Source organism: Actinia tenebrosa, unplaced genomic scaffold, assembly GCF_029948245.1.
Source record: "Actinia tenebrosa isolate PJP-AT-01 unplaced genomic scaffold, QUT_ActTen_1.0 PGA_scaffold16__25_contigs__length_10494907, whole genome shotgun sequence".
Classification (NCBI taxonomy): Eukaryota; Metazoa; Cnidaria; class Anthozoa; order Actiniaria; family Actiniidae; genus Actinia; species Actinia tenebrosa.
The window spans coordinates 9,148,297-9,174,060 of NW_028292576.1; the positions used below are offsets into that span (position 1 = coordinate 9,148,297).

The 25,764-nt window shown below is 35.1% G+C and overlaps 1 protein-coding gene and 1 long non-coding RNA gene across 7 annotated transcripts; one reads left to right on the top strand and one right to left on the bottom strand.

Annotated features, from left to right (window-relative positions):
- The first annotated feature begins 609 nt into the window (after window positions 1-609).
- Window positions 610-25,176, top strand: LOC116289436 (QRFP-like peptide receptor). 6 transcript variants are annotated; one of them, XM_031696373.2, is made up of 2 exons: window positions 610-680; window positions 23,185-25,176. In XM_031696373.2, the coding sequence occupies exon 2, from the start codon at window positions 23,502-23,504 to the stop codon at window positions 24,669-24,671; it is 1,170 nt and encodes a 389-aa protein (XP_031552233.2). In that variant the 5' UTR covers window positions 610-680; window positions 23,185-23,501; the 3' UTR covers window positions 24,672-25,176. The 6 variants fall into 6 exon arrangements, with proteins under 6 accessions (XP_031552233.2, XP_031552231.2, XP_031552228.2 ...); XM_031696371.2 differs by lacking the exon at window positions 610-680 and adding an exon at window positions 5,660-5,721; XM_031696368.2 differs by lacking the exon at window positions 610-680 and adding an exon at window positions 7,630-7,777.
- LOC148910738 (uncharacterized) lies at window positions 1,477-4,756 on the bottom strand. Its single transcript, XR_016119996.1, has 2 exons — window positions 2,528-4,756; window positions 1,477-2,439 (listed from the first exon to the last, which is right to left on the bottom strand). It is a non-coding gene; the product is annotated as an uncharacterized LOC148910738 (long non-coding RNA).
- Window positions 25,177-25,764: the final 588 nt, after the last annotated feature.

Sequence of the window (25,764 nt, forward strand, 5' to 3'; positions counted from 1 at the left end):
ATTCTTTATATATATATATATATATATATTTCCACGAGGCGTAGCCGAGTTGGTCCGCATACTACTTTGCCAATGTGATGGCGAAATTTATTGTCAATAAGAGGACAGACACATAAAAATCTGATGTCAATTTGTTTTTTACAATAACAAAAACGATAAAAACTTCTCATTTTTAGTGATCAAAACAATCAACGGAAAGAGCGAGAGGTCGTTGACGTCAGCTTTATCTGTCTGTCCTCTTATTGATGATAAAAAATAACCAATCAGCGCACGAGAATTGTCTAAGTTATTGTAAAAATAAATCAAATGGCAAACTAACTATAAAAATGGGTGTCAATGTATAAAAATTGGGGTTCATTGTGACATCAATGTGTCAACCAAACACTATTTACCAAACGATTGCCATAACCACAATTTTCCATTTTCTCATAAAGGAAATATATCAATCTAAACACATTGACTCTTCAGTACGATAGCTTTGGCACCATTCGATCAACTTGGTAGATTTTTATCACATTATGACGATGAATATTCCGCTTCGCATGTCATTAAAGCCTTCATCTCCCGATCAAAGTCAGTGTTTATCATTACTTGTCTTATAAGCCAAGGTGAACAGACTGAATTCTAAGAGACGATGGCCGAAAATAGACCCTGCAGGAAAAACTGAAAAAATAAAACTGGTAGGTCATATGCTGTTAATTCAGGTCCTTGATTATGAAGCTGTTAAACTAGTACAACAGCCTGTGTGCAAATCAAATCAGAGACCTCTAAAGATATTGATTTTATAGAACGTTCGGCATATTTTTAAATTTTTTTATTTATTTATTTCTAAAATGTTTCAACAACCTTAAAATTTATATAATAACCGAGCTTATCATCAGGGTACAATGTTTAGAGCAACGTTCAACGGTCATATATCTACATGTACGAATAAACCACAAGCATGCACAAGAGAAGAGCGCGCGGACAAGAGGTAACAATACAACAGCGCGATAAAAAGAATGTTTTACAAACAACAAGAGACGATGAAGGACAGGTCCTTCATGGTTTCTTGCAAAAAAAGAATGAACATCAAAATCTTGAGTTTAGCAATTATTTTCGTATGAATTATGTCAAGATGTGGCGAGTAAATCCATATTGCTTAGTCCGGCTGTTTGCCATGCGTTTCTTGAATGTGCCAGGACTCGAGCCAATTTATTTCTTTGCCATCACTTTTTTAATCCGCCATGATGTCTACATTTTTCAAAAACTATTTCGTTTCAAATGGAATTTGAAGGCACGAATTTTGCAGTTATTGTCAGGGTTTAATAAGCTCGTATTTGGAAATCCGAAACAAAATTTATTGAAGGAATAGGCATTTCCGATTTAGCGGCATATGAGCGGAATAGGCATATACTAGCGGAATAAGCATTAACCAGCGGAATAAGGCTAGAATCATCGTTATGACCAGAAAATTCAATAAGATAATGAAACAGCTTTCAGTAGACCTGTTTTATTTAACTTAAGGTATTGCACAATTATAATCGTTAACACTACCTGTTTTATTAGCTTAACTGACGAGCAGTGTGCTCGAGAATAAGATCTCGTCCCGTTGAAACGCAGTTATGTAAAAAAGTTGCGTTCATAATATACTAATGCAAATGCTCGCCCTTAAATTTATAAAAGAACTAAGAATGCTAGCATATAATGTAGAATATCACGACGGTTATTATTTTCGAGAAGTTTTCCTTTTGCATGGACACGTACGTATCGCTAACATATAGTTGATATGTGGATGCCTACTGAGATTGTTCACTGCCTGTAAACACGCACTTGCTTCCCAACTCTGTACTCCCTCTGCGGGGAAAAACAGGATTTTATTCAAGTTCTCTGTTAGTTCTTCTACAGTGGAAATGGCTGTGCACATAACCAATGCGTTGAAATTCAGAACAAAACAAGATATTTGAGAGATTCAGAAAGAATCTCGTGTTTTCGACAAACATTTGTGCTACGCAAACGAAAAAAAAGTAAAAAGAAGTTGAAAAGCTTTTCAAGAAGCAATAGATATATAATAAAATAACCTTTGTCTTTGGTGAAAAGGTTTGTAAAAGGTACTAGTTAAATTACAGGGAAAGAACAAAAACGTGCCCATGCCGGCCAGGCTCTGCGGTAAGAAAAAACGTGATGCTTAATGTCTATTTACTAATAACGTGAACAGAACTCATAAAGCATATAAGGTGCTAGTCTTCATCTGACAAAGAATCTGTCACGTCAAGACCATGAACTGCCCTCCAGCTTTTTAATGCTTTCTGGTGCTCTCGTGCAGCACTTTGGGCCGCATCAAGAACGGCGGGGATTGCTTCGAGTAAGCTGTCCAGTTTTTTCTCTCTGGTGACCTGGGAGTTCCTAGATGACTTCAGCTTTTTACTTGACTTTGAGCTTTCCTTAAGAGGTCTTTTCCTGAAAGGATAATAGCAAAATTAACGAGGTTTTATTATCAAATAGGTATGAGCAACGTTCAAAGTAATTCTGTCTGCTTATAAATTACCTGTCTTCCATCCTCTCGCTTTCTCTTGTTTTCTTGATTCGTGTAAGGATGTCAGCAGGGTCGTCATTTGGTTCGTTCTTTTCTGCATCTAACACATACTTTGTTTCGCGGTCATTGATAGCTCTGCAAATGTCTTCAACTTCTTCAGTATCTTTATTACAAGTTTATTCCACACTGGATGCGGACGAGTATTCTTCATCAATTATTTTATTTGACGTGCTTGCTTCACTGGCATTCCTACCAGGAAATAAAAGAATCATCGCACTCCATATAATACCGTTATTGAGAGTCCTTTCTTCTTTGGTCAACAGCATTCTTACCATGAAGGAAGAGCGTTGTTACGCAGTTAAGTAGCTCTCTTCCTTAATTGCTCCTCCAACACTTTGTTGGAAATTCTTTCAGCCAAATACTGATCACCTGCTTCTCCCAAAACCTCAACATGCCTTCCACATGTTTGCACAGCTTGAAGAAGAAGAGTATCTTCCACTTGAGTGTAGTTTTTCCTTGGTTTTCTTTGCTTGTTGTTGTCCATCGCGCCTTTCTCGCAGGATTAAGAAAAGTGAAAAGAGCCCTAAAAATTTGCATACATAGGCACGTGCACACGTGCACTGGTCGTAATGTTTTTTTTAAATATTTTTGTTTGGTTTCGTGACTGCGAACGGAAAAGTTGCATATACATTTAATACACTACCTGTTCGCGTCAGTCAACAATGGATGTCCCACCTTTCCCAATGTATTGTAGTAACCCTGCTGTGTATCTTTGCAGCTATAAAATTGAGTCCTCAAAGACCAAAACGTTTGGTCCCTTTATTTCCTATGCATGTAAAAGGGAACCTGCTCATCACACTTGTTGCGCTTGTCTCTACGGCACCAACAGGGGCTAATCTCCTAGCCCGACTTTTTGGCAATCAGCTGCTTAACCATCGTAACATGTGGCAGAGATGTTTATTGTTTAGCACGAAGACATCCACACATCTTTTGGTACATGACCGGGGAAACACCAGAATCCTTTGATGCTATTGTACGAAGAATTGGTATAGAAGTTACCCGTCCGAGACACACACCTCGGGTGCCAACTACAGGTAGAAGAAGATCTTGTAATCTTGACGTCAGCAACAGAGTTCTACTGGTGATTATGTGGTTGAGACAATACCTAAAACTTCATGTTCTGGCATTTATTTTTGGAACCAGTAAGAGTACAGCTGCTGATGCTGCAGATGGTTTGAATTTACTCCTTGTAGCTGGGTAAGTTTGCTATATAGTAGCGTTGTCACGTTGTGCATAAGTATTTCGATCTAGCTGCTATTTTACTGCATATATAAACAAACACAAACATAAGCAAAATTTAGTACTACACGTATTCATAGTTAACAAACGTCTTGCAGATTTCCGGGCACATGAACGATGCAGAGTCATACAGACGACTTCTTGCTATAGGCCATGGAAGAAGAAGGAATCTACCACGACGAGCAAGGCTGCTAGCTGATGGGGGATACGCTAACGCCCCACCTCTTATCACTCCAAGGCGTATTGCTTACAACAGACGACAACAGAATGCCAACAGAGCGCTAAGGTCGCTTCGTATCCGCGTAGAGCACGCCATTGGATTCCCGGCTGAAAATTTACTCAGCGACCTCGGATATTTTTCGACACATGAGGCCATTTCAACCCTTTGTAATAGCAACTAGTGGTGCTCTTGCTAATCGAAGGAAAAGAATTCTAAAAACACTGTAGTGTTATATATGTTCTTTTTGATATACTTTTCGGAAAAGTAAAACAAACTGGCGTAACACATTTATATTAGTGAGAGCAGAAAAATTCCTAGCTTGATATTGTAAACAAATCTCAAGATATGTTGATAATAACTAGCGCTTACTAGTCAGTTGTGACTGTTTTGGTGCGTTGAATATAACAGGTGTATAAGAAAGTTCAAAAGTATATCACGTTTGGGACATTAGTTCTTCGTAGTAAGAGGATTAAATATTAAGGACCATAGTAGTAAGACGAAGGAGTAACGTCTGTAACAATAGTTACAGACAACTTTCGCAGTTGTTATTTACCTAATAATACATTGTACTAGCTGAGAAAACAGTAAGATAAGGAGTTTTGAAAATTCTATTGGTTAAATCTGGAATAAAATGATGATAGCTCTTTTTAATTTATGCTATTCCGGTCGGATTATAGAATGCGGAATATACTTTCCCTATGCCGCTAAATCGGAAATGTCTAATTAATTATTGTATGGTAGTTTTTACCATTTGATCAGGAATCGATTTTTTTAAGGTCAAAGAAAATGTGCTGCATTCATGTCATTCAAATTGAGCAAAACGTTGTCTGAAATGCAACCGTCCGTCCGTCCGTACATTATTTTCGTGAGGAAAAAAAGCGGATTTCAAGACAAGTTTCACTACAGCCGCCCGCAGTCAAAGAATACAGCGGCATCTTTGTTACTCCATTCAAACTAATAATAATTATAGGAAACGTTTTGTTGTAATTCATAAACAAACAATTTTTTTTTGTACAACAAAAACTAAAACTAAACTTCTCTTAATGAGCCCGTGTATTTCATTAACCATAAATTCCAATCCAATTACACCGGATCAAAATTAAAATCATTGCTATTCTTAAAGAACTGAAAAGTTTTTATTTGACGAATAAGTCAGCAATAGACATGTCAGAGGGCTGCACCATCGGAAACTATAGCTATCTCTGGATAGATTTCAAACGCAAGTCACCTAAAACAGCAACAATAAGAATAAAATCGAAGTACTGAAGCTAATAATGATCATTCATTCATAAGTAAGTCCAATATTTTTCTTTGTATAAATACCTTGTCAATTTAGATTTCGGCTTGGAGTTTACAAAGCCTTGAATAAAAGAGACCATAAACTTTTTATTGTAATAGCTTCTATATTGATAAGGTTCCCCGCAAAGGTTTGTGTAATGACGACATCAATATTCTTTTCCTTCATTTACCGAATCTAAACAAAAGCCATATTAAATGCCTTTCCCACAATTTTCATTTTGGTTAAATCAACTTTACACGATTCATTATAGACTACACCACACGTCGGGCACACGTCGTCAAACTATTTGATTAGTGCCGGTGAGCCTGGCACAAGAGGACGAGAACGACAGACCTATACTCATTTCTTTAAGCGCGAATTAAGATATCATTTATCCTGTATAAAGAGGTAAGTATGCTTTGTCTAGGGTTCGATGCTAGCGTCGAAGACATAAGAATATGACTCAGCCAATTGCTTGCGATTCCAAAACTTACCATCATTAAATCGTTACCCAAACGCAAGATTATTACAGAAAACTGAGCGCGCTAGAATTTTATCGTCAGCCAAAGTTCTTAGCAATTATAAACAAACTTCAGTTTATTAATAATGTTTTGAAATTATGACATGTATTGTACCAATATTCAGGAAGTTACAACAAGATATTATATTGCAATACCGGCTCCAAATGTACTGAGAAAAGCTTAATAAGTCAAAATTATAAATTATAGAAGATATTTTTTCAGTCGGTTTTTTGAAGTAATTCAGTTTCCAGGACAAAAGACATACCTGGCGATCATGATTAAAATTTTAAAAAGTCGAAGCAAATATCATAAAGTATATGATAATGAAAATATTCATAAGGGCGGTTTACTAAGTTCTTTTCAATCTAATTAAGCAGCTAAATTTTTGTCATTTTCTACCTTTTTATCTGTGTATCTTAATTATTTGATGATTGCGATCAAATTTGCGCGCGAACAAATTTAGCCCTGTTCGATCGTTTGACGCCGAGAGTGATAGAAAGTTTTGCATGATGACTTTTTAAACGGATTCCATAAACAGTCTATTCATATATAATTATTATAAATATTATTTTTGTGGAAACAATAGATGATATTCTAGAAAATTCCACAGTATTTTAGCCTCTGGACTGATAAAAATAATCCAGACCTGTTTTAAAATCTAGACTGACTTTCTAAAAATAAAGTTCAAAGCAATTTTTGGAATGATAATTATGACTTACGCACCGTTCGTGGATCTATCTTGTGTTTAAGATTTATTACTAAGTGATTGTGATTTCAGAGGAAATGCGTCTCGATAATGCTGTTTAAAGACTTATTGATAACTTATATCAGTGATGGTTTAGATTTTGATAAAGGCGCGTGTTTGGCCTAAAGGTGCAATTATGGGCAAAGTAAAATCGTCCTACATAAAATCCAAAGATGAGAATATGTGGACCGCGTAGCACTTATGAAATACAAGATATAGAAATATAGATAAGTTATAGTGCTTGGGAACGACATAAAATCCACATATGTGAACTAATTTTCCGTTCGGCCTCGAGGTACGGTGACTCATCTTGCTTGTTCCTAAACTTTGCCTGCAGGTTTTCCCGGTATAATTTCCTCTGTTCTGACTTTATTTTCATATGAATATAATACATAGCTTAGTAAGAAACACGTAGCAATTCAAGCTACAGCACACAGCAGGCAACTTGTAACAAAACCTTCAACAAACTTGTAGGGTGAGCCTATACTGCGAGAGCTAACTCTCCAGTTTTTGGTGTCCCTTGGGATAAGAAAGCAAAGCACTTATCTCTAGCACCAGGGGCACCCTATTTTCAGATAACTTGGATTCGCGTATGATTTTTGGAACAAAAAACGAAAATGATGGCCCGCAAAGCATCGTGGGTGACCACTGAGACTTAATTACAGTCTGTAGTCGTTCCAGTCGTTCCAGGCATCCAACTATTAGAACAAACTCGAGGCGCACTAAATCAAAGCTTAACTTCAGTTTAGTCGTAATATTTGCATAATGGAATGAAAACTGGAATCTTAAAATTGACTGATGACAGTAGTCAGATAATATGGCAAAATATGTTACCCCATGTATGTCTTAGGTCGGAAATAAAATTTTTTGAGTGCACTCGATCATCAATAACAAAAAAAGGATCATTTCTGGATTTTTTCTTCTTTTTTTTTTTTTTTTTTTTTTTTTTTTTTTTTGATTGACGTCATGAAATCCTAGACCTTTCCCCCCATTTAATTAGTTTTCTGGCAAAGACTAATTAAAAAAGACCATGCTTCCAGCTATATAAATACTAAACATCAGTACAAACAAGAGAATAAGCTTTTTTGATCTTACTTAAGGTAGTAAGAATTAAAGATTTCCAGAGTCCAAAGAAAATCCAATGAGAGCGACTCACGGACTCGGTACTCGGTATAAAGATACAGTCCGAAACCTTGAGGTAAGCGTACTAATCTATTTACCTGGATCTGTTAGTCTACTGCTAGAGCTAATTCTCCTTTGATTAGTGTCCCTTAGGGAAAGAAAACATAAGACTTGTTCCTAGCAAAAAGGCGGCCTTACTTTATCTAACTTGCGCCCGGGGATTCGCGTCTGATTTTCGACTTTTATCCACGTAGCTTTACCGAACCAATGTATGATAAATCTTTGGTCCTAAAATTCCAAAACACGAATAATATCGGCTTTATATTTTAGGAACCGCGGACTTAGGGGATTGAGGGACTAGCCTCGACTCACCAGTTACTTTGCCGCCATTTTGGATTTTTTTGCTTTATTTTCAATTTGATAAAAAATTCAGTATTCGGCGGGAAGAGATTTCTGTAATATTAGTTGGGTATTTTTCATGGATTTTCCTAATTACAATTAATCATTTTTCAAGCTAGGCATTTATTAGTAAGCATATTAAATTAAATATGCCGCCTTAATCATAAATCCTTCATTTACCGCCCCGAATAATTCGAATAATGGAATTACTTCCGAAAACTTGAAAATTACTTCCAATGAACAGGCAAACGAAAAGCTTTTGAATCTTTTGAATTTTGAAATGTGAAGAATTCTATAAAAAATTGGAGAAAACACACAAAAAATTGAAAAGACAAAAAACTTAATTCTGTCATTTTTAAACTTTAAACTTTAAACTTTTTGTAACAGATTAAAAAATGCATAAAATTGTTTCCCTTTTCAATATTTTTCTTTATTTTTCTTCTTTTCTTTTATGATCAAGATTTTTGTTTCAGTGAATTCAATTTGATTAATTGTCTTGTCTTGCTTTTACACTTTATTGTGCAAGATAGTTAACTTCTTCCAACTGAGAAACCACGTGAAAGATTAATCTTAGTTATGAAAAATAGCGTCGTCCGGCATATTGGATTCGTAGATCGTAGCTTACCACATTATATATATAATCTTTTACAAGCTGGAATATTTCTGTCTCATTTAAGTAATTAGACTATATTATGCAAGGTATCATTCTTATTCCGACTAACAAAGCGTGAAAAAAAGATTTTTAATTATTTATTATGATTTTGAATTATGCAAAGCTGTGTCCGCCATATTGGATTCGAACTGAATCGTAGCTTACCACATTAAGTAAAATCTCTTATAACCTGGAATATCCCTTTCTTATTTCAGTAATTACACTGTATTATGCAAGGTATCTAACTTATTCTAACTGAAAAAGCGCGAAAAAAAGTTTGGAAGATTTTGAATCATTCAAGACAGTGTCCGCCATATTGGATTTTCCGGATTTGTATTATCGCAGATTACCAAAATAATTCCCTAAGTAGATATCATAATCTCTTATGAGCCTGAATGCTCCCTTCTTACTTCGGTTGTTAAAGATTATTATGCAGTACGTACATGCCATTAGGGCGATCAGTAGATTACATTATATACAATGGAAAGCTTTAAAACTCATCTAAAAATGTTCTTCAAACGTTCAAACTGAATTTTCGGTGGGAAAGTGTGGGAAATTGATTTTGAATTATGCAAGCTAGTGTCCGCCATATTGGATTTGAATGATCGCAGCTTACCACGTTATCACCCTAAATAAACATACTCTCGTGTAAGCCGGAATGTTCCTGTTACATTTCAGTAATTTTCTTGTGATAAAAGAGCAAATATCAGTTATGTACATTATCTATAATCAAGATAGTCATTCACTTGGCCGAGAATTCAGTTAATAACGAATGCAAGTCATTTAGCAATAGCGAGTAAAATTCTTCCAATTCAAAATTTTGAAGCTCGGCAGGCCAAAAACCTTTTGATAAAATAAGCCTTAGGTTGAATTTACACAAAATTATAATGAAAATTCTTGGACTAGGGATAAAAATATTTTGCTAAAAGATTAGAAAGGCAGCGTATTGCTTGAAAAAAGAATAGAATATTATCATGAACTGAGAAGTTTGTCGTGGGAAAATCTTAAGCTCAGTTTGCAGCTTATTCATCAACTGTAAGCTTATTTACTCTGATCTGTAATGTTTATACAAAGCTTGGCTTGATGTATGTCACAATTCATAAATCTGAAGACCAAAATAAAAGAATTTAGGGAATTAGATTTACGATTCAGGATGTTTCTACCAAAATATTTTTAAGTATTTGATTGAGCTCTCCCTTGTAGGAGGCAAACATAATTTTTCCTAGCAGTGACTGTGTACGTAATATTCTCGTTTTAGGTCTCTCACATTCTCTCTTTCTCTCTTTCTTTCTTTCTTTCTTTCTTTCTTTCTCTTTTTCCCTTTTTTTATCTTGTGTGTGCTTATCTGTGTTTAGCTACCTTAACACCTTTACTGAGCTTTTTAGGTATTTTAGGCAGGGGAGCTCTCTTTCGTTGCCATTTTTCGTAAATTTTATGTAATTGCAATTGCAGTGCAAATAAAGTTGTTGTTGTTATTTTTGTAAAAAAATATAGGCGAAATTACGGTTTATTGTTTTCAGGAACAGTTTAGGAACACTGAAAATTATAAATTCTAGATATATTAAAGCGAAACAGGAATGCTTATCCCATATGCATGAAGGAATACATTTATGTCGTAGTTTGATTGATTACGACTATACGACTATATTAGACCATATTAAGAAATAAAAAACTAAAAAAGCATTTGCAGCATATCCCAAAACCGCTGAATTCGAAGGAAAAATTTTTTTAAATCTGAATTCTCATGAGAGTAAAATGTTATTTATTTATTCATTTGCTTACTTATTTTATTATTTTTATTTTTTCCCGGATCCTTTATCATGTGCTCAAAGCTAATAAGACAATAATTGGCTTTAAATTTCGATTCAAATAAAAGTATATTTTTATTTTTTCCTATCTAAATTGGGAATATCCTGCAAGTTGTAGCCTAAGGGAACTGACGATCAACGCTATGATGTAGGTATGATGTATAAATATACGAGGCCAGTTAGACAATAATTGGCTTTAATTGACGTGCAAAGAAAAATGTTTCCTGTAGGGCCAGCAAAGTAATCCTGGATTTTCATTTGTTTACCTTGATAACGTCGGTTTAGTTTGTGTTATAATTGGATATGACGCGAGCTCTGATTGGCTTAAAATTTTGATAAAAATTTCTTCGTATCATAAAGACTTTGGTGTGAGCAGTAAGTTTTCTAGTGGTTCTTGAGGTCGTTAGGGAGGGGGAGGGAGGAGGGGGGGGGGGGGAGGGCGGGAGGGGGAGGGGGAGGGCGGAGGGGGGAGGGGGGAGGAGGGAGGAGGGAGGGAGGGAGGGCGGGAGGGCGGGGAGGGAGGGAGGGAGGAGGGAGGGGGGAGGGGGGAGGAGGGGGGAGGGAGGGCGGGGGGAGGGAGGGAGCGGGCGGAGTGAGGAGGGCGGAGGGGGGATAAAGGAGTCATGGATGGGGAAGGACGGTCTTACTTGGAGGTTACTTCTTCTTCCTTCCTTCCTCTGTCTCCTCCTTCCTTCCTCCTTTCTCTCTCTTTCTCTCTCTTTCTCTTTCTCTTCAGTTCTCTTTTTATTTCATTTTGTATATTTTTTTACTCGCTAAATGGAGTGCTTCTTACCCTCTTACAAAACAAAACTTTCATTTCCCCTACATAACATGATGCATTTACATCTTCATGTTGCTTAAACAAAAAAATGGGCTATAACGTCTTATAAAATAAAGTTTCGATCTGATTGGTTTAAAATGACAACATCGTACATGATTGATGTTTCACAACAATCTAATCAAATCATATCCATGGAAAGAGCTGGCGTGAGATAAGAATTATGTCATTAGAATAGCAATCAATTCAGAAAAAGAAAGAAAGACTTCTACAAAACCTAACAAGTTAAATTCCAATTAGATCTGTGAGTTGACTTTGCCCCTGGCTTTGATCAGCCCAGAGGATGTTTCAGGGTTTGATCTGTGAGTTAGCCGTGCCCTTACTTTGATCAGCCCAGAGGTTGTTTCACAGTATCAATAAAATTCGAAGACATTCGCCAAACTGGTAAATTTTTATCCTCGTTTCATACTAAACGGTAAGTTTTATTTTCATGATAAGCTTATTACTTAGTTGAAGTTTACAAAAATATGCAACACTCTCAAAAATACTGAAAATTCTACGAGTTCAAGACAAATCATTTGTGACAAAATAAAACGATCGTTTTTGGGGAAACTGCCTGGTTAGGTTGGTCAGTTGTTTACATTCTCATATCAAACAATACTGATTATAGATAAATGTTTGGCACATTTTTAATTACCAATTTTTAAAAATTGCCAAAAATTTAAGCCGAGTTGATTCGCTTCTAAGCGCTCAACCACGCAACGCACTAAGTCGGTTCTAAAACGATCCATGTCATAACTGAGGCAGCTTTGTCTAAATAATATTTATACTTATTCGTGGCATTTACTAGTTTTCTGAAAAATTATCAATTATTTATATACAAAACACTGATATCAAAAATTTTAAAAACGATTCTACTGAGAGGGGACTATAGATGTCTTGATGCATTTCGATGTTTCGGGAGTATACAACATAAGATTTTAAAAATGCGCCCTGCAACACAAGACAAATCGAAAATCAAACTCAACAACACGTATAAAAGACAGAAAAGATGTATAAATTTTAAAATAGATATGGTGAAAGCCACATTAATAATCAGTTTTTAAAAGACATAGTTGAAAAGCTGTGGCGACGGGTAACTGAAGTATTAATAGCTTTTTCATGATTTCCTGGCGCTACTAGATACGCGACAGAAGGTTAGAAAAAAAGGGGGAAAGTTATTAGATTATTTCTTTCTTTTATTTTTCTTTCTTTCTTTTTTTCTTTCTTTCTTTCTTTCTTTTTCTTTCTTTTTCTTTCTTTTTCTTTCTTTTTCTTTCTTTACTTGCTTCTTTCTTTTTTTCTCTTTCTTTCTCCCTTTCTTCCTTCCTTCCTTCATTCCTTCATTCCTTCCTTCCTTCCTTCTTTCTTTTTCTTTATAGTGATTATTTTGTCTGTTGGACTCTAACTTACAGGCTGTAAATTATTATTCATTTTTGTATTCAGAAGGTTTCGATCCACTAATACGTATTACATTTTTAACTTTATTAAATTGTTTATCGTTTCTAACTTGGTTTTCATGAAAACCAATTGTATAATTGATGGAACTATTTTCTTTGAGTTCAAAATAAAGTATCATTCATTCAGTCTGCATCATTATTCATATTCATTCCATGTAAGGCGGCATAGGCGGAGGGCTGAGGGGGGAGGGCGTAGGGGGGAGGGCGGCGGGAGGGAGTGGCAGGTAGGGGCGGGTGGGTGCGGGCGGGGTCTTGTCTGTCTGTCTTTATTCATGTGCCTTCTTCTTCCTTCTTTCTGTTCTTTCTTTCTTTCTTTCTTTCTTTCTTTCTTCTTTTTTCTTTCTTTCTTTCTTTCTTTCTTTCTTTCTTTCATTCTTTCTTTTTTTCATCCATCCATACTTATTTTCAATTCCTTTTTCAATCAGAGTTGTAAGCAAGTACGAATAAGCTACATCTTTCTGACTTTCAGTAAATTTCGTCTTGTTTTCATTTTTGCCATTTCTCTTTTCAATGAGTTAATTAAACAAAATCGAGTAATTAATACGACTAATGAACGTGCAAAAGGATTCTAGACACATCTGAACATTCACTAATTCTCAGAGTTTGACAGGGTTTGATCTGTGACTTAGCAGTGTCCAGACTTAAATAAGTAAATATTCAATTCAGTGTTAGAGACGATAGACAGAGGGAAGAGAATATTAACCTACTGTTTAGGAATTCTCTTAAAATTCCAAATATTTGAATAATTTAGGAGTTGTTGGTTAAATTTGTGATGATAAAAAAAGATATGCATAATAGAAGACTAGAATAACTAGCTAAAAACTAGTGTGAGCTGCTTCGGTATATATATATATATACACTCGATTGCAGAAACGTTGTAGTATACATTTATACATATATCTAATTTATTCAGTATATTTAATAATATGCAAAACGAAAAAAATCGCTTTATTCATTGTTTGTTTCATTCAATGACTATCAAAATATTTTTTCTTGTCTATTAGATCGTAGAGATTATAAAGTTGACTTCTATCAAAGTTCTGACAAATTCAAATTTTTAAATGCTCGATGACTACCACGCGCCGTGACCAAAATAGAGTTAAGGAAATTGTATTGGTATTTATTACAAGTTGATTTTTACGATAGGAAGCGCAAATCGGAGAAACCAAAGAAAAACCCTCGAAGCACAGGAAAGTAACCACGAGAAACTTTACTCACATATGTGATGGCGGATCCAGGGATTCAAACCACGACTAGCCTTAGAGGCGAGGTAAAAAGGCGGCTCATTAGCAGCGAACATCGCCCGTCTCGTTCAATTTCCACAAAACTGATACAAGAATTCGATTCCCAAGAGCAAAGAGAATATATTGTTCTGCCATCTAACTATAGGCAGCCCAAGTAATATTATGGGCGTTGGCACGTGATGGTGCAAAACCTCTATAGCATAAATCAGGACACGATTTTACTAAATAAATGCAACTTTTATTGAAGCATTTTATAAAACCTTCACCGACACAGTGTCGTCTCGGCTTGCTTTCTTCATTTCCACGAGATGTGAGTCAGACACCAATTAATTTAAGAAATAAAAAAAATCATTGATACGAAAGGAATACTGTCGCAAATTGTAAACCGAGATATTGACGTTTGATAGCAAAGACAAAACAAAAATTAATATTTTCCCCTGAAATTGAATGAAATGACAATCAAAAAGATAAGCCTTTTTAAAACCAGAATAAGAAAAAAAAACCAAGAATATTAAAGTATTATTCCTTAAACAATGAATGTTTAGTGTTGGGGATTAGCGGGTTTTCGCAGTGGCGTCAGTTCCAGATTTTCCTTTCCCGGGAATTGTTTCTTTTCAAATTTAAATTAGTAAATAATCTCTTAATATATATTTCTTATTTGTATAGGAAATCTCGAGTACAATTCGGAAGTTTTTTGTTTTTTTTAAAATTGGAACGAGCAGCTTTAGCCGAGACTCTGAGAACTTGCAAAACATCACGAGTATCTATATAAATTCCGAATTGTACGAGAATATCGTCAAAATAGAGCAACTTAATTGGGACTCTACAGAGTAAAATTTGGGATTTAATAAACTCCTTTTTTCCCAAACAGAATCGAATAATTTTGTTGAGTATATTATAAGCTGAACAAATCCTCTTGCATGCTCTGATTGCCAATTGTTAGACCTCTTGATCGATATTTAAATACTGAGAAAGAATACTTATAAAAAATTAACACACCTGCTATATAGTAAAAAATATAAACATTCATAATCTGTAGATTGGTGCGCGGCATGATTCTACACCAAGTAATGAATATCTCAGTTTAACATAGTATTTTAAAGACTTTAAATCTGTCAATAACTTATACCTACTTCATTAATACGAATATTTGAATAGTAATTATTTGGATTTTATTCGGAGATTAGTTTATAATACATTTGTTCAACTCTTACGTCATAAATCGAAAGATACCGAAGGTAAGATCCTTGGCAACAGAAGATTTTAGGAAGTACTATAGAAAAGATTTTCTTTGTACAGGAGGTCTCACAACCTTGGAAAAACTAGCGGTATTCCACTGTATTTATCAGTGCAATCCTTTACATGAATCCTTTGAGATAAGACTGAACCGCCTTGAGGAAGTGAACTGCAGGTGCTCCAACAAAAATACTGAGCCAAGAAAAGGATTCAGATATCAAATTTCCCCAATTAAAATACGTTGTCGTTCGCGTAGCCATCAAGTCTAATATTCATATTAGGTAATCTTACCTTAATTGGAAGTTAAAATAGTGTTTTTTCCCGCCATTTAAGGCTTCAAAATGTCAAAAATAGGAATCCAAACTTGCAGATATTATAGCAAAGTAACACTTAAGTCCACCATCTTGAATTTAGCTTAGAAACCTGGCCTTAGACAAAGGAAGCCCAAAACATGGAGTGATGTAAAATCTGTACAAACTGTAGCTACTCTAGCCAAATTGAATTTGTATCATAGCCATAAAACATATTCATTTTCCATTTTCACATATTCACTGGGCTTAACAATGTGAGGGTGGCTAACTAAAAACAGATGAAATTGGAACTTCGCTTGGTGTTAGGTTCAATCGGAGCGGAGGAAAACCGGAATTCGAAACCCGGGTAAAAAACCGTCTTGAATCGAGGGAGTGACGGTAGGTATTTTTCATAAAAACAAAAACAAGCTCTTAACATTTGTTAATCTCTATTTCTCTTCAGTCAAAACCAATTATTTTCACTGCAACAATGAGGAAATGAGGCTATTTCTGAAAGATAATTCGTAAATGTTCTTCCACGGATGAGCTTAGTTTTCTTTATCTTCGAGCAAAAGCTGTTGTTTATCGAGATAAAAACTTGGAATCAAAAAAAAAAAAAAAAGAAAAAAAAGAGCTACGAATAAAATGTTCACTGATTGGCTAATTCTTTCGGGCTAAGATAAGCCCAGGAATCATCTGGAAAACGCACACAAAAGGTTATTAAAGCCAAGAAGTAAATGTTTTCGTTCAAATCCAATTTAATACTTTTATCTTTTTGTATCTTATTCCTATGAATTTAATGTTTAAGATTTTTTTTTCAACTATTGAATTTGTACATCCGTTATATAGTCCAATAGCGCGGTCAAAGACATAACATATCAGTCGACAAGTTTAACTGAGCAAATCAATTGGTATTATATTACGTATCCATTTATCAGTCACTGTCAATGTTTTACTCGTTGCTGCAATAGTCCTAATAGTTTTTATAGGTATCTGACAGTCAATATGAATGAGTTTTCAACTATTATAGTTTTTTTTTTTTTTGCGATGGTATAAGAGCTTCAAATTTCAAATTGATACCCTGAAACAACCTCTGGGCTGATATAAGTCAGTGCACGGCTAACTTACATATCGAGCCCTAAAACAACCTCTGGGCTGATCTAAGTCAGGGCAAGGCTAACTTTAGCTTGTTGGGCTTCGCTGAGGAAGGAAAATCCAAGACTGACACAAGGTAATCACTGTTAGCCAGGCTTAGCAGTGTCAAGGTTAGACTAAATGGAGCACAGATAATGAAAATCAATGGATAATAAGATTAGGATAAAAATATTTTCATTGTCACTTTTGAAAGCAATGCGCTTTAAAATCGCGATTACAAATAAAGGTTTTTCGAGATATCCTGCATGATTAAACCGGTATTGAGGGCGCCATTACATCTACGCGGCCTATATAATAGAATATGCATAGCTTAAGTCTTCCGCATAGAATACTGAGTACTCCCTCAACAGACATTAAGGCTAGTCTTTCCTCCAACGCGAGGTGTGGGTACTTTCCTCCAACAGTTTTTTTTTCAGAAAGTCATCAAAATAATCAACTAAATGAAGTGATAGATGAGTGGGCAAGGAACCGTGGAACGTTTGAAAATTCCGCGTTCCCTGACAAAAAAAAAAAAAGCATTCATAATATTTAAAGGCAATATTCGTGTAACGGGGTAAGAGGAAGACGATTGGCTCCGTTGATCCGGAAATCCTTAAATTCGTTTCTAAGTTTGGTAACATTAAGTTATATGGAATTTTAATTGATTTGGTAATGATATTACGACACGGGGAATATATATCATATGTATGTAGATGATGGGTGTAGATTTAAGACTGATGTCCAACGAAGAGGATGATTAAGCTACGAATCGGTCGAATTTCGTAACAGGTTAGTTCGACATTGTGCATGGTAATACAAGATATCGTCCCAAGAACAAAATTTCGTTCAACTTGATAATAACTTGATTTGAAGCCAATGATATAAAGATATATGATATATGTTTTAAATTGAATAAAAAAACGAGTGTTTTGGAATAGTCAATATGGCAGCAACCTTGATCATGTTTGTCAGATTCAGGCAATCAAGGGGAAGATTAATTTAGTATGAATTTTGAGATCTAATATCGCAGTTTTGGTTATTACCAGAACATCTGTTTCGTTGGATAGTCTGTGCGTTGTAATTATTGCATAAACCATAGTTTTCTTCACAACTTAACATCAAAATATTTCCTCTGAAAAAGTCTTTATTAATTTCATTATTATTCCTATGTTCGTTAATAATAATAATAGTAGTAGCAGCAATAATAATAATAACAATAATAATGATGTAATAATAATAATAATTTTTAATAGCTACTAAAGTTCCAATGCTTAATATTTTAAGATAATGATAAACAAAAATAAAATGAAAAACTATAGGATTTAAAATTCATAATATCAATACCATTATAATATATATATATATTTTAATGATAGATGATTCAATTAACTATTAATAATAATAATAATAATAATAAAATTTATAATAACGTTAATAAAGAGATTATGAATATAAAATAACAAATATATGTACAAATTACTTATTTATCTATAAAAATATATTTGTAAAATATTTAAAAAAATTAAAGTTTTGTTTTTAAAAAAATTAATATATTTAAAGGTTAATCTAAGTAGAAGACTTAATGGCTCCTTGGACAGTGTCATTGTCAATATTACAGTTATGTACATCATAAGGTGTTCGCCTTTTTGTTCTTGAACCTCTCAAACATACAAGGGCAGAACGCAGAAGAGCAAATGGATGTTCTAACACGAATCCAAGAGATTGTTTTTGCGTCTTGTTCTCCTTTCTTGTGTGATATCTTGTCGGCCAAATGACTATGATATGCGTGGCTTTTGTTACCCATCCCCCCTGTAGTCGTAAATACCAAGGGTGTAAATGAGCCTTGCTCGATGTCTATAACTCTCCTTGAGTATAACTCTCCTTGAATAATGATAATAATCTTAATAATAATACTAGTATTTTTTTATTTTTTTTAATGAAAACTTACATAGGTATAAACCTATAGTCCATAGGGCTCTATGATTATGAAATAACTGAAAATAATAAGATATCCAATGATCTAAGAAATATCTAAGAAAAATTCTAAGAAAATAGCAATATATAGCGAACATAGCAACATGATTAATCATGGGATTGATAAGAAATATCTAATAAACAATCTAATAAAAATTTAAGAAAATAATAAAACATCTAATGATTTGAGTAAAGATACGCTATTTAAAAGAAATATGTCTTCAACTTATTCTTGAATATATTTTAATATTTAAAAAATATGTATCATGAAGTGTCGAAGATCGTTCGGGAGAGAGTTCTACAATCATGGTGTAACTTAATCCTTTTTGAATATGAAATTCATGAATATCATTATTCTAATATTTAGATATACATAGATAATAGAGTATGATATCGATTTTAATATTGAACTGCAGTGAATAAACTGAATACAGTTATTGTAACGAACTCTACTTACATTTGGAAGCCTGAATGAACATGGTTCGCGATATTCTACCATTGTACAAGACTGAGAAACTGACTCTTCAACTTGGCTTTATATTTCGCAACTTTTGAACCTCATGGCCAAGCATTCTGGTCAGTTTCTGCTCTAATTTTTGGTCTCCATATATATGGTTGTATGTAGACGAGATAGAAGTATTTAGTAGCAGATTTTCGCTCTACTTTGACTGCTAGGTTCCATGAACTGCCTTCTGCGTATGTTGTAGCAAGCAATATCGATGTTTTTTTGCCTATTTCTTTCTAGCGTGACCACAAAAGCATGAGAATTTTCGCACTAATAGCACAAAACAATTCATACCGAAATGATAATCAAAGGACAGAAAGAATAATAAACGCAAACTAAATAGGTCTTATACAAAATACATCCTAAACTCTTCTCTAGGAAATAAATAATTGCCATTTTAAAACTTTTGAAAATTAAAAACACTAAATTTCATGAGACTTTGGAAAGATTTCGTGTCCAACTTTTTCTGCACAATATATTTATTAGTTTTCTTTGATTATGAGAAAAAGGAAAGAGAGTTTACAATTGTGCGTTAATTTTTTTAGTAGAACTCTTTATCTTGGGTGTAATCATACTGTTTTTAAGCTGAAGAGATATATAAAGATAAAAAGGGAGGAGATATGAACAGAAGGAAGACAAAATGTCATCTTGAAGATCGTGTGGGTTGTCACTTCCTGATGTGAGAGACGCCTTACTAAAAGTCGTTAAGTCAATGTCAAATACATATTTATTTTTCTACATTATAATCTAGTAGAATTTCAGTTTACCTGACATGTTATGCTATCTATTTGTCTCTTAGTCACGGAATGAGTGCACGCGAACACGATCCGCCATAATGGAAAAAGGCTATAAGTTCTTGGAGAATAATCTTCGGTGATAAAAAAATTTAGAAGTAATGAATGAACCTCTTGACATGCTCCGTTTATCATTTCATCCTCATCCTCATCTTCATCCTCACCCTCACCCTCACCCTCACCCTCACCCTCACCCTCACCCTCACCCTCACCCTCACCCTCATCCTCATCCTCATCCTCATCCTCATCCTCATCCTCATCCTCATCCTCATCCTCATCCTCATCCTCATCCTCATCCTCATCCTCATCCTCATCCTCATCCTCATCCTCATCCTGTAGCATCAACTGGAGCACCCCGAGAAAAACCCTAGAATCAAGGGAGAGAACTATTAAACTCTTAGACTCACATACTCAGGTTTTGAGTGTCCAGTAATCCGTAATCCCTCTAAAACCTTTAACATTGATTTCAATAAGTTAGAGTGCTATACTGATATTTAGCACTAAATAGTGATAACTAAACAATATCTGAAAACAAAGGATTGTGTATGAAATGGCACTAACTAGTACTAATTATTGTGCACTGGTTTAGTGCGTGCACTCTACTGCTGCATTTACTCGAAAAATCAATCTGCTCGAAAAAAAATCGCTTTTTAATTTTTGAGGTAAAAGGAAACATGTACCAAATGAATTCTTTAAAATATTAGTTAAAAATGATTGAGTTTACAGCTCAGATTTGTGAGCGTGATGTTTTCTTTCATCGTTAAATCTAAGTTCAACATGTGCTTGACGTCAGTCTAAGCCATAAAACTCAAATCCCTCTACAGTTGCTTTGACACAATCAACGTAATTTATCGACTTTCTATACGATAAAAGCTGTATTCAAACCCCAATTTCATTAAGTGGCGAAGATAAATGAAACCTAGATTGCTCATCAAAAGAGTCTAAAGGAAAAAGCATTGTTTTCGGTGATTAAAGCCGGACAAACAAATTACTTTGAGGTACGTGCGCTTAATTTACGTGGCTAAGCTGTTGCTAATAGATCAGTTCTTGAAAGCGTTGTCAAACTTAAATGAGATTTTCGCTCGCGGTGAACAACTTGAAACAGCTACGAGTGCTAAGAGTCGAGGATGAACAGACACAATATAGCAAAAAGCGTTAAGAGATCATATTTATTTTTATCAACCCGTTGGCCGGTCGGTCCATCAAATATCTTGTTCATCACCATCATATCATTATCATCATCGAAATCAGTGAGACCAGACTTTTTACTAATTTATAAAATGAAGTTTTTCATCATCATCGCCATTATCATCGTCATCACCATCTTCATCATCATCATCATCGCTAACATCATCGCTAACATCATTATCATCATCATATCACCATCATCATCATCAACATCACGATTTTATCACCATCATCATCATCATCAACATCACGATTTTATCACCATCATCATCATTATCATCATCATAATCACCATCATCATCGTCATCATCATTATCATTGTCATCACCATCATCATCACCATCATTATTGTCATCATTATCATCACCACCACCATCACCATTATTACAATCCTCACTATCATCATCATATCACCATCATCATCATTATCACCATCATCGCTATCATTATCGCCATCATCATCTTCATTATCACCACCATCAGTAATGCTTACAGGATCTTAAGCTATAAGTTGGTGGGTGCACATTTCATACTTCAATTTGCTGAAATAATTATATGACAGTAGAAGAGATGACACATAAAAGGCGGCCATGTTGGAGGACAAGTTACTATGATCGCATGTGACGAATAGACCCTTTTCGAGTTAGTCAAATACCGCTGTGTTCCTTGATTACAGATCTTCACTGGAACACATAAATATTCTTCACAAAATCAAGGGTAATATCCTGAGCAACAGCCGAACTCGAAACTAGATTATTTCATCCAACATGGCGAAAAGAATCTCCACATGCAGCTTTGCGTGTTTTCACTAGAATACGAGATGCGTAGTAGCTATAAAATGAGTAGGTTTAAGAGTGCGGGCAAGGAGCTTTCTAAATCGACAATCATATTCATAAAATTTGTAATCTAATTTCTCCGACCAAACATAATTTATTCCCGAGCTTTTGGGCATTAGTTCCAATCTTCAGGTACTGCAATTGTTTTATTTATCATTATTTTTTTCTGTTTGAAATTACACATACCCACCAGCACATTTATCTTACAATCACAAAACCAAGCTGCAAAACAACACTTGATCATTCACCCAATTTATCATCCTCACTCGCATCTACCCACGTACGGTAATTTGACGCCAATCCACTGTGAGGCGTCCACTTTAAACTATTTTTTTGGTATCAAAATACGTTTTCTTTTTAACAATTGAATAAACATTCTCCCACAACTGCTTGGACTTTTAATTTTAAAAACACAGCATACGAATCTGTAAACAAAACCACTGAGCGAAGAACCTAATTTAGTGAATTATCCGGATATGATTGCTTCAAGTCCGTTCCCCATAGTTTTAATAACTTCCTTCGATGTTTATTTGGAGAGTATTCCTGCTACAGAGTGCGTTAAGTAATGTTTAATAAACGAGCAGGAGTGTTTTATCGGGTATAAAACACGAGGCGCAGCCGAGTGGTTTTAGACCCGATAAAACACGATCTGCGAGTTTATTAAACGGCTTAGAAAACTTATGATGTTTGTTCTCATTGTGTACCGATTTTTTTACGAAATGAACCAAGTTTGATAGAGAAAATCCAAGTTAAAGTTTATGCAAATGAAGACGAATCTTTATCCGATATAAAATCACCTTCATGGTCATGATTTCTATTGTGTTTTCTTCATGAATTATTAATGAGTTTTCTAAAATCACTTACAATTCTTGTTTGGCGACAAACGAAGTTATTTAGAATTACATTATTGCTGATCTCTAAAACATCTTTCCTGATTCCTACATATTTTTTGCATGGAGTCGTTCATTTTTTTTATTTTTTAATTTTACCCTTTTTTTTTTTTTTTTTTGTATTGAGATTCTAGTTCTAGATTCATTGCATTATTTCTTCTCTAGTTTTTCTTTCAGTGATTCCTATCTTTTCCCATTAAAAATGTTTTGAGTATATTTTTACATCTGTTCTGAGTCTTACTTGTTGATATTTCAGGTATTTAGCCCTATAGATGTGATCAAGCGCCCATCAGACTGCAGACAATATCCTCAATCCGCCCCAAGCACAAATACTTAAGTTATCAACCTTCACTTATCTAGGCCTTAATTGCCTTGAGCGTAATTAGCGATATTCTGACAGCAACGTTCAATTCTCATTCATGGTAATCGAAAATCTTGACTTTGGAATTGAATTTAGCAAAACAAGAATTATGTGTCAATCGTCTAATATCAACAGTATAAAAGCTATGAAATCTGCCTGAATGTTCAGAAGAGCAAATTACGGCTAAACGGAGAGTTAAACTTTTAGTTTCCATGGCGCACGAGCAAAATATTTCAACAGGCAAGATGAACATCTCAACAGAGTTACAGAATTTTGAGTCGTATATACCAGACAGTGATGGGGTTATAGTCGTTAAGGCTATTGCGTGTGGGATTGTCACTTTGGTAGCGTTGGTTGGAAACTCGCTTGTCATAGCCGCAATTCTTCAAAGCAAGAAAATGCGAACTGTAACTAATTATTTGATCATGAACGTGGCTATAGTCGATATTCTGTACGTGGTTGTCGCTATGCCAATCTTTTACATGAATATTTTCAACTATTTTTGGTCCTCGGAATCGATATTTTTTGAATTCTTCTGCAAGGCTGTGAACTTCAGCCAGTACATGTTACAAGCCGCATCAGTCTTAACCCTCGCAGCCATTGCTGCGGATCGTTATTTCGCGATCATGATGCCCTTGAAGAGAATTCTCACTAAAAAAGCATTCCTATTTCTCTTGGGTCTGGTATGGTTCGCCTCTGCAAGCGTCGCGGCTCCTCTTCTCTACGCCTACAAAGTTGTCAAGTACGATAACTACACGACTTGTGCCGAAGACTGGTCTCCAGCTTTCGACCCAAATACCTCGAGCAAACTCTACACGATAGTTTTATTCATTGTCGCCTATTGTGTCCCTTTTCTTGCGATGACTTTTGTCTATTCTGTCATATCGAAAAAACTGTGGACCCGAAAGGCTATCGGTGAAGGACCACTCAATTTGAGTGCAAAGAAGATTCTAGAATCGAGAAAAAAAGTCGTCAAAATGTTGGTAACTGTGGTGGTTGTGTTCGTCATTTGTTGGCTACCAGTTCAGATTATTAGTCTATGGGGATACTTTAATGATATTGTGTTTTTCTCGCAATGGCTTGTCTTTGTGTGCATGTTTGTAATGCGCGCGCATCCGGCTTTAAACCCCTGTATCTACGCCATCTTTAGCGAGAATTTTAGGGAAGGGTTCAAGATGGCGTTGAGGGGCTTCTGCTGCCGGAAAAAGAGATTTCGAAAGAAATTGTCCAAGAACAATATGAACACTATAAGAATGTCTAGCCGTTTTGATAGGAACAATGGAGAGTCGCTTTTGAAGGGATATCGGGAAAAGAAGGATGCAAATAATGATACCTCAGACGAGCAGGACATAGAAATGACTGCCAAAGTCTCAGTCATATGACATGCATAAAGAAACACCAAAAGAAAAAAGACGAAAAAGGCGTCGAGGATGTGTATAATAGTAGCCTTCGTACGAGTGCAAAACTCATAGCCGTACCGTACCATATTTTGACAACTGTAAATTACGAGGTTTTGATTGGACGATTTTACGAAAACAATTGGAAGCCATTAAGTGCTATAACATAATTACTGCATGTAAGTTTTCCCCAAACATACGACATCACACCACTTAGAGTAAAGTACGTTCTTATAACTGAAACTTCACGGCACGCCGCAGTGTCACGCTACGAAATTGACAACATTTTTTGATTAGCCAATCACAGCGCACGGGATTTATGCAAATCCAATTAAATTGCTTGAACACGACACTGTCACGGTCACGCTTTATCTGAAGCGTAAGTTTTTCATAGTCATAAGAAATTTGCTTTAATCACACGCTATGTATAACCAATGTAACATAATGGGAACAAATTCTAATGTGTGTGATAAATATTTATGAAAAGTTATGTATCATCGCATTATTGTGTACATACGTGTCTTGAAATTGAAGTCTGATAATGCTAGTTTTCAATCATTCCCAAAGGAATGAAACAACAAAAGACACGGCGGCCATGTTGGTTGACATTACATTCAACCAAGATGGCGGCTATGACGTCATATTCAAATAAATAATATCCTAATTGCCTCACAAAAGTTTTAATTTTTTTAGCACAAAAAAAGATAATCCAGCAAGAGTACGTTTTAGAACCATTGCCAATACTTTGATTTTAGATGGATGATTGACGTCCAACTTATGAATTGGTGGAGACAATCCACGTTGCAATTCATTGAAAACGGCTGTTAATACGATAAGTAGGATTTAAATATAGGAGTCTGAAATTTTAAATATAACTCTGTAATTTTAGATACGATACATTTACACGACTGCAAAAATCTCTATCTCTGTCCTTTTTTCACGAGGTTACACTTAATAGCCAGTGGCTAACAAACCTGTGGCACTTATTCCCTTGTCGAATTGGAATTAAGGAGTTGGTTTTTGCGGAGGGAGGAAAACCGGAGAACCCGGAAAACCCTCGAAGCACAGGAGAGAACCA

Bases quoted from the DNA above. Each gene is read 5' to 3' on its own strand.
- LOC116289436 (XM_031696373.2), top strand. From the start codon at position 23,502: ATGGCGCACGAGCAAAATATTTCAACAGGCAAGATGAACATCTCAACA.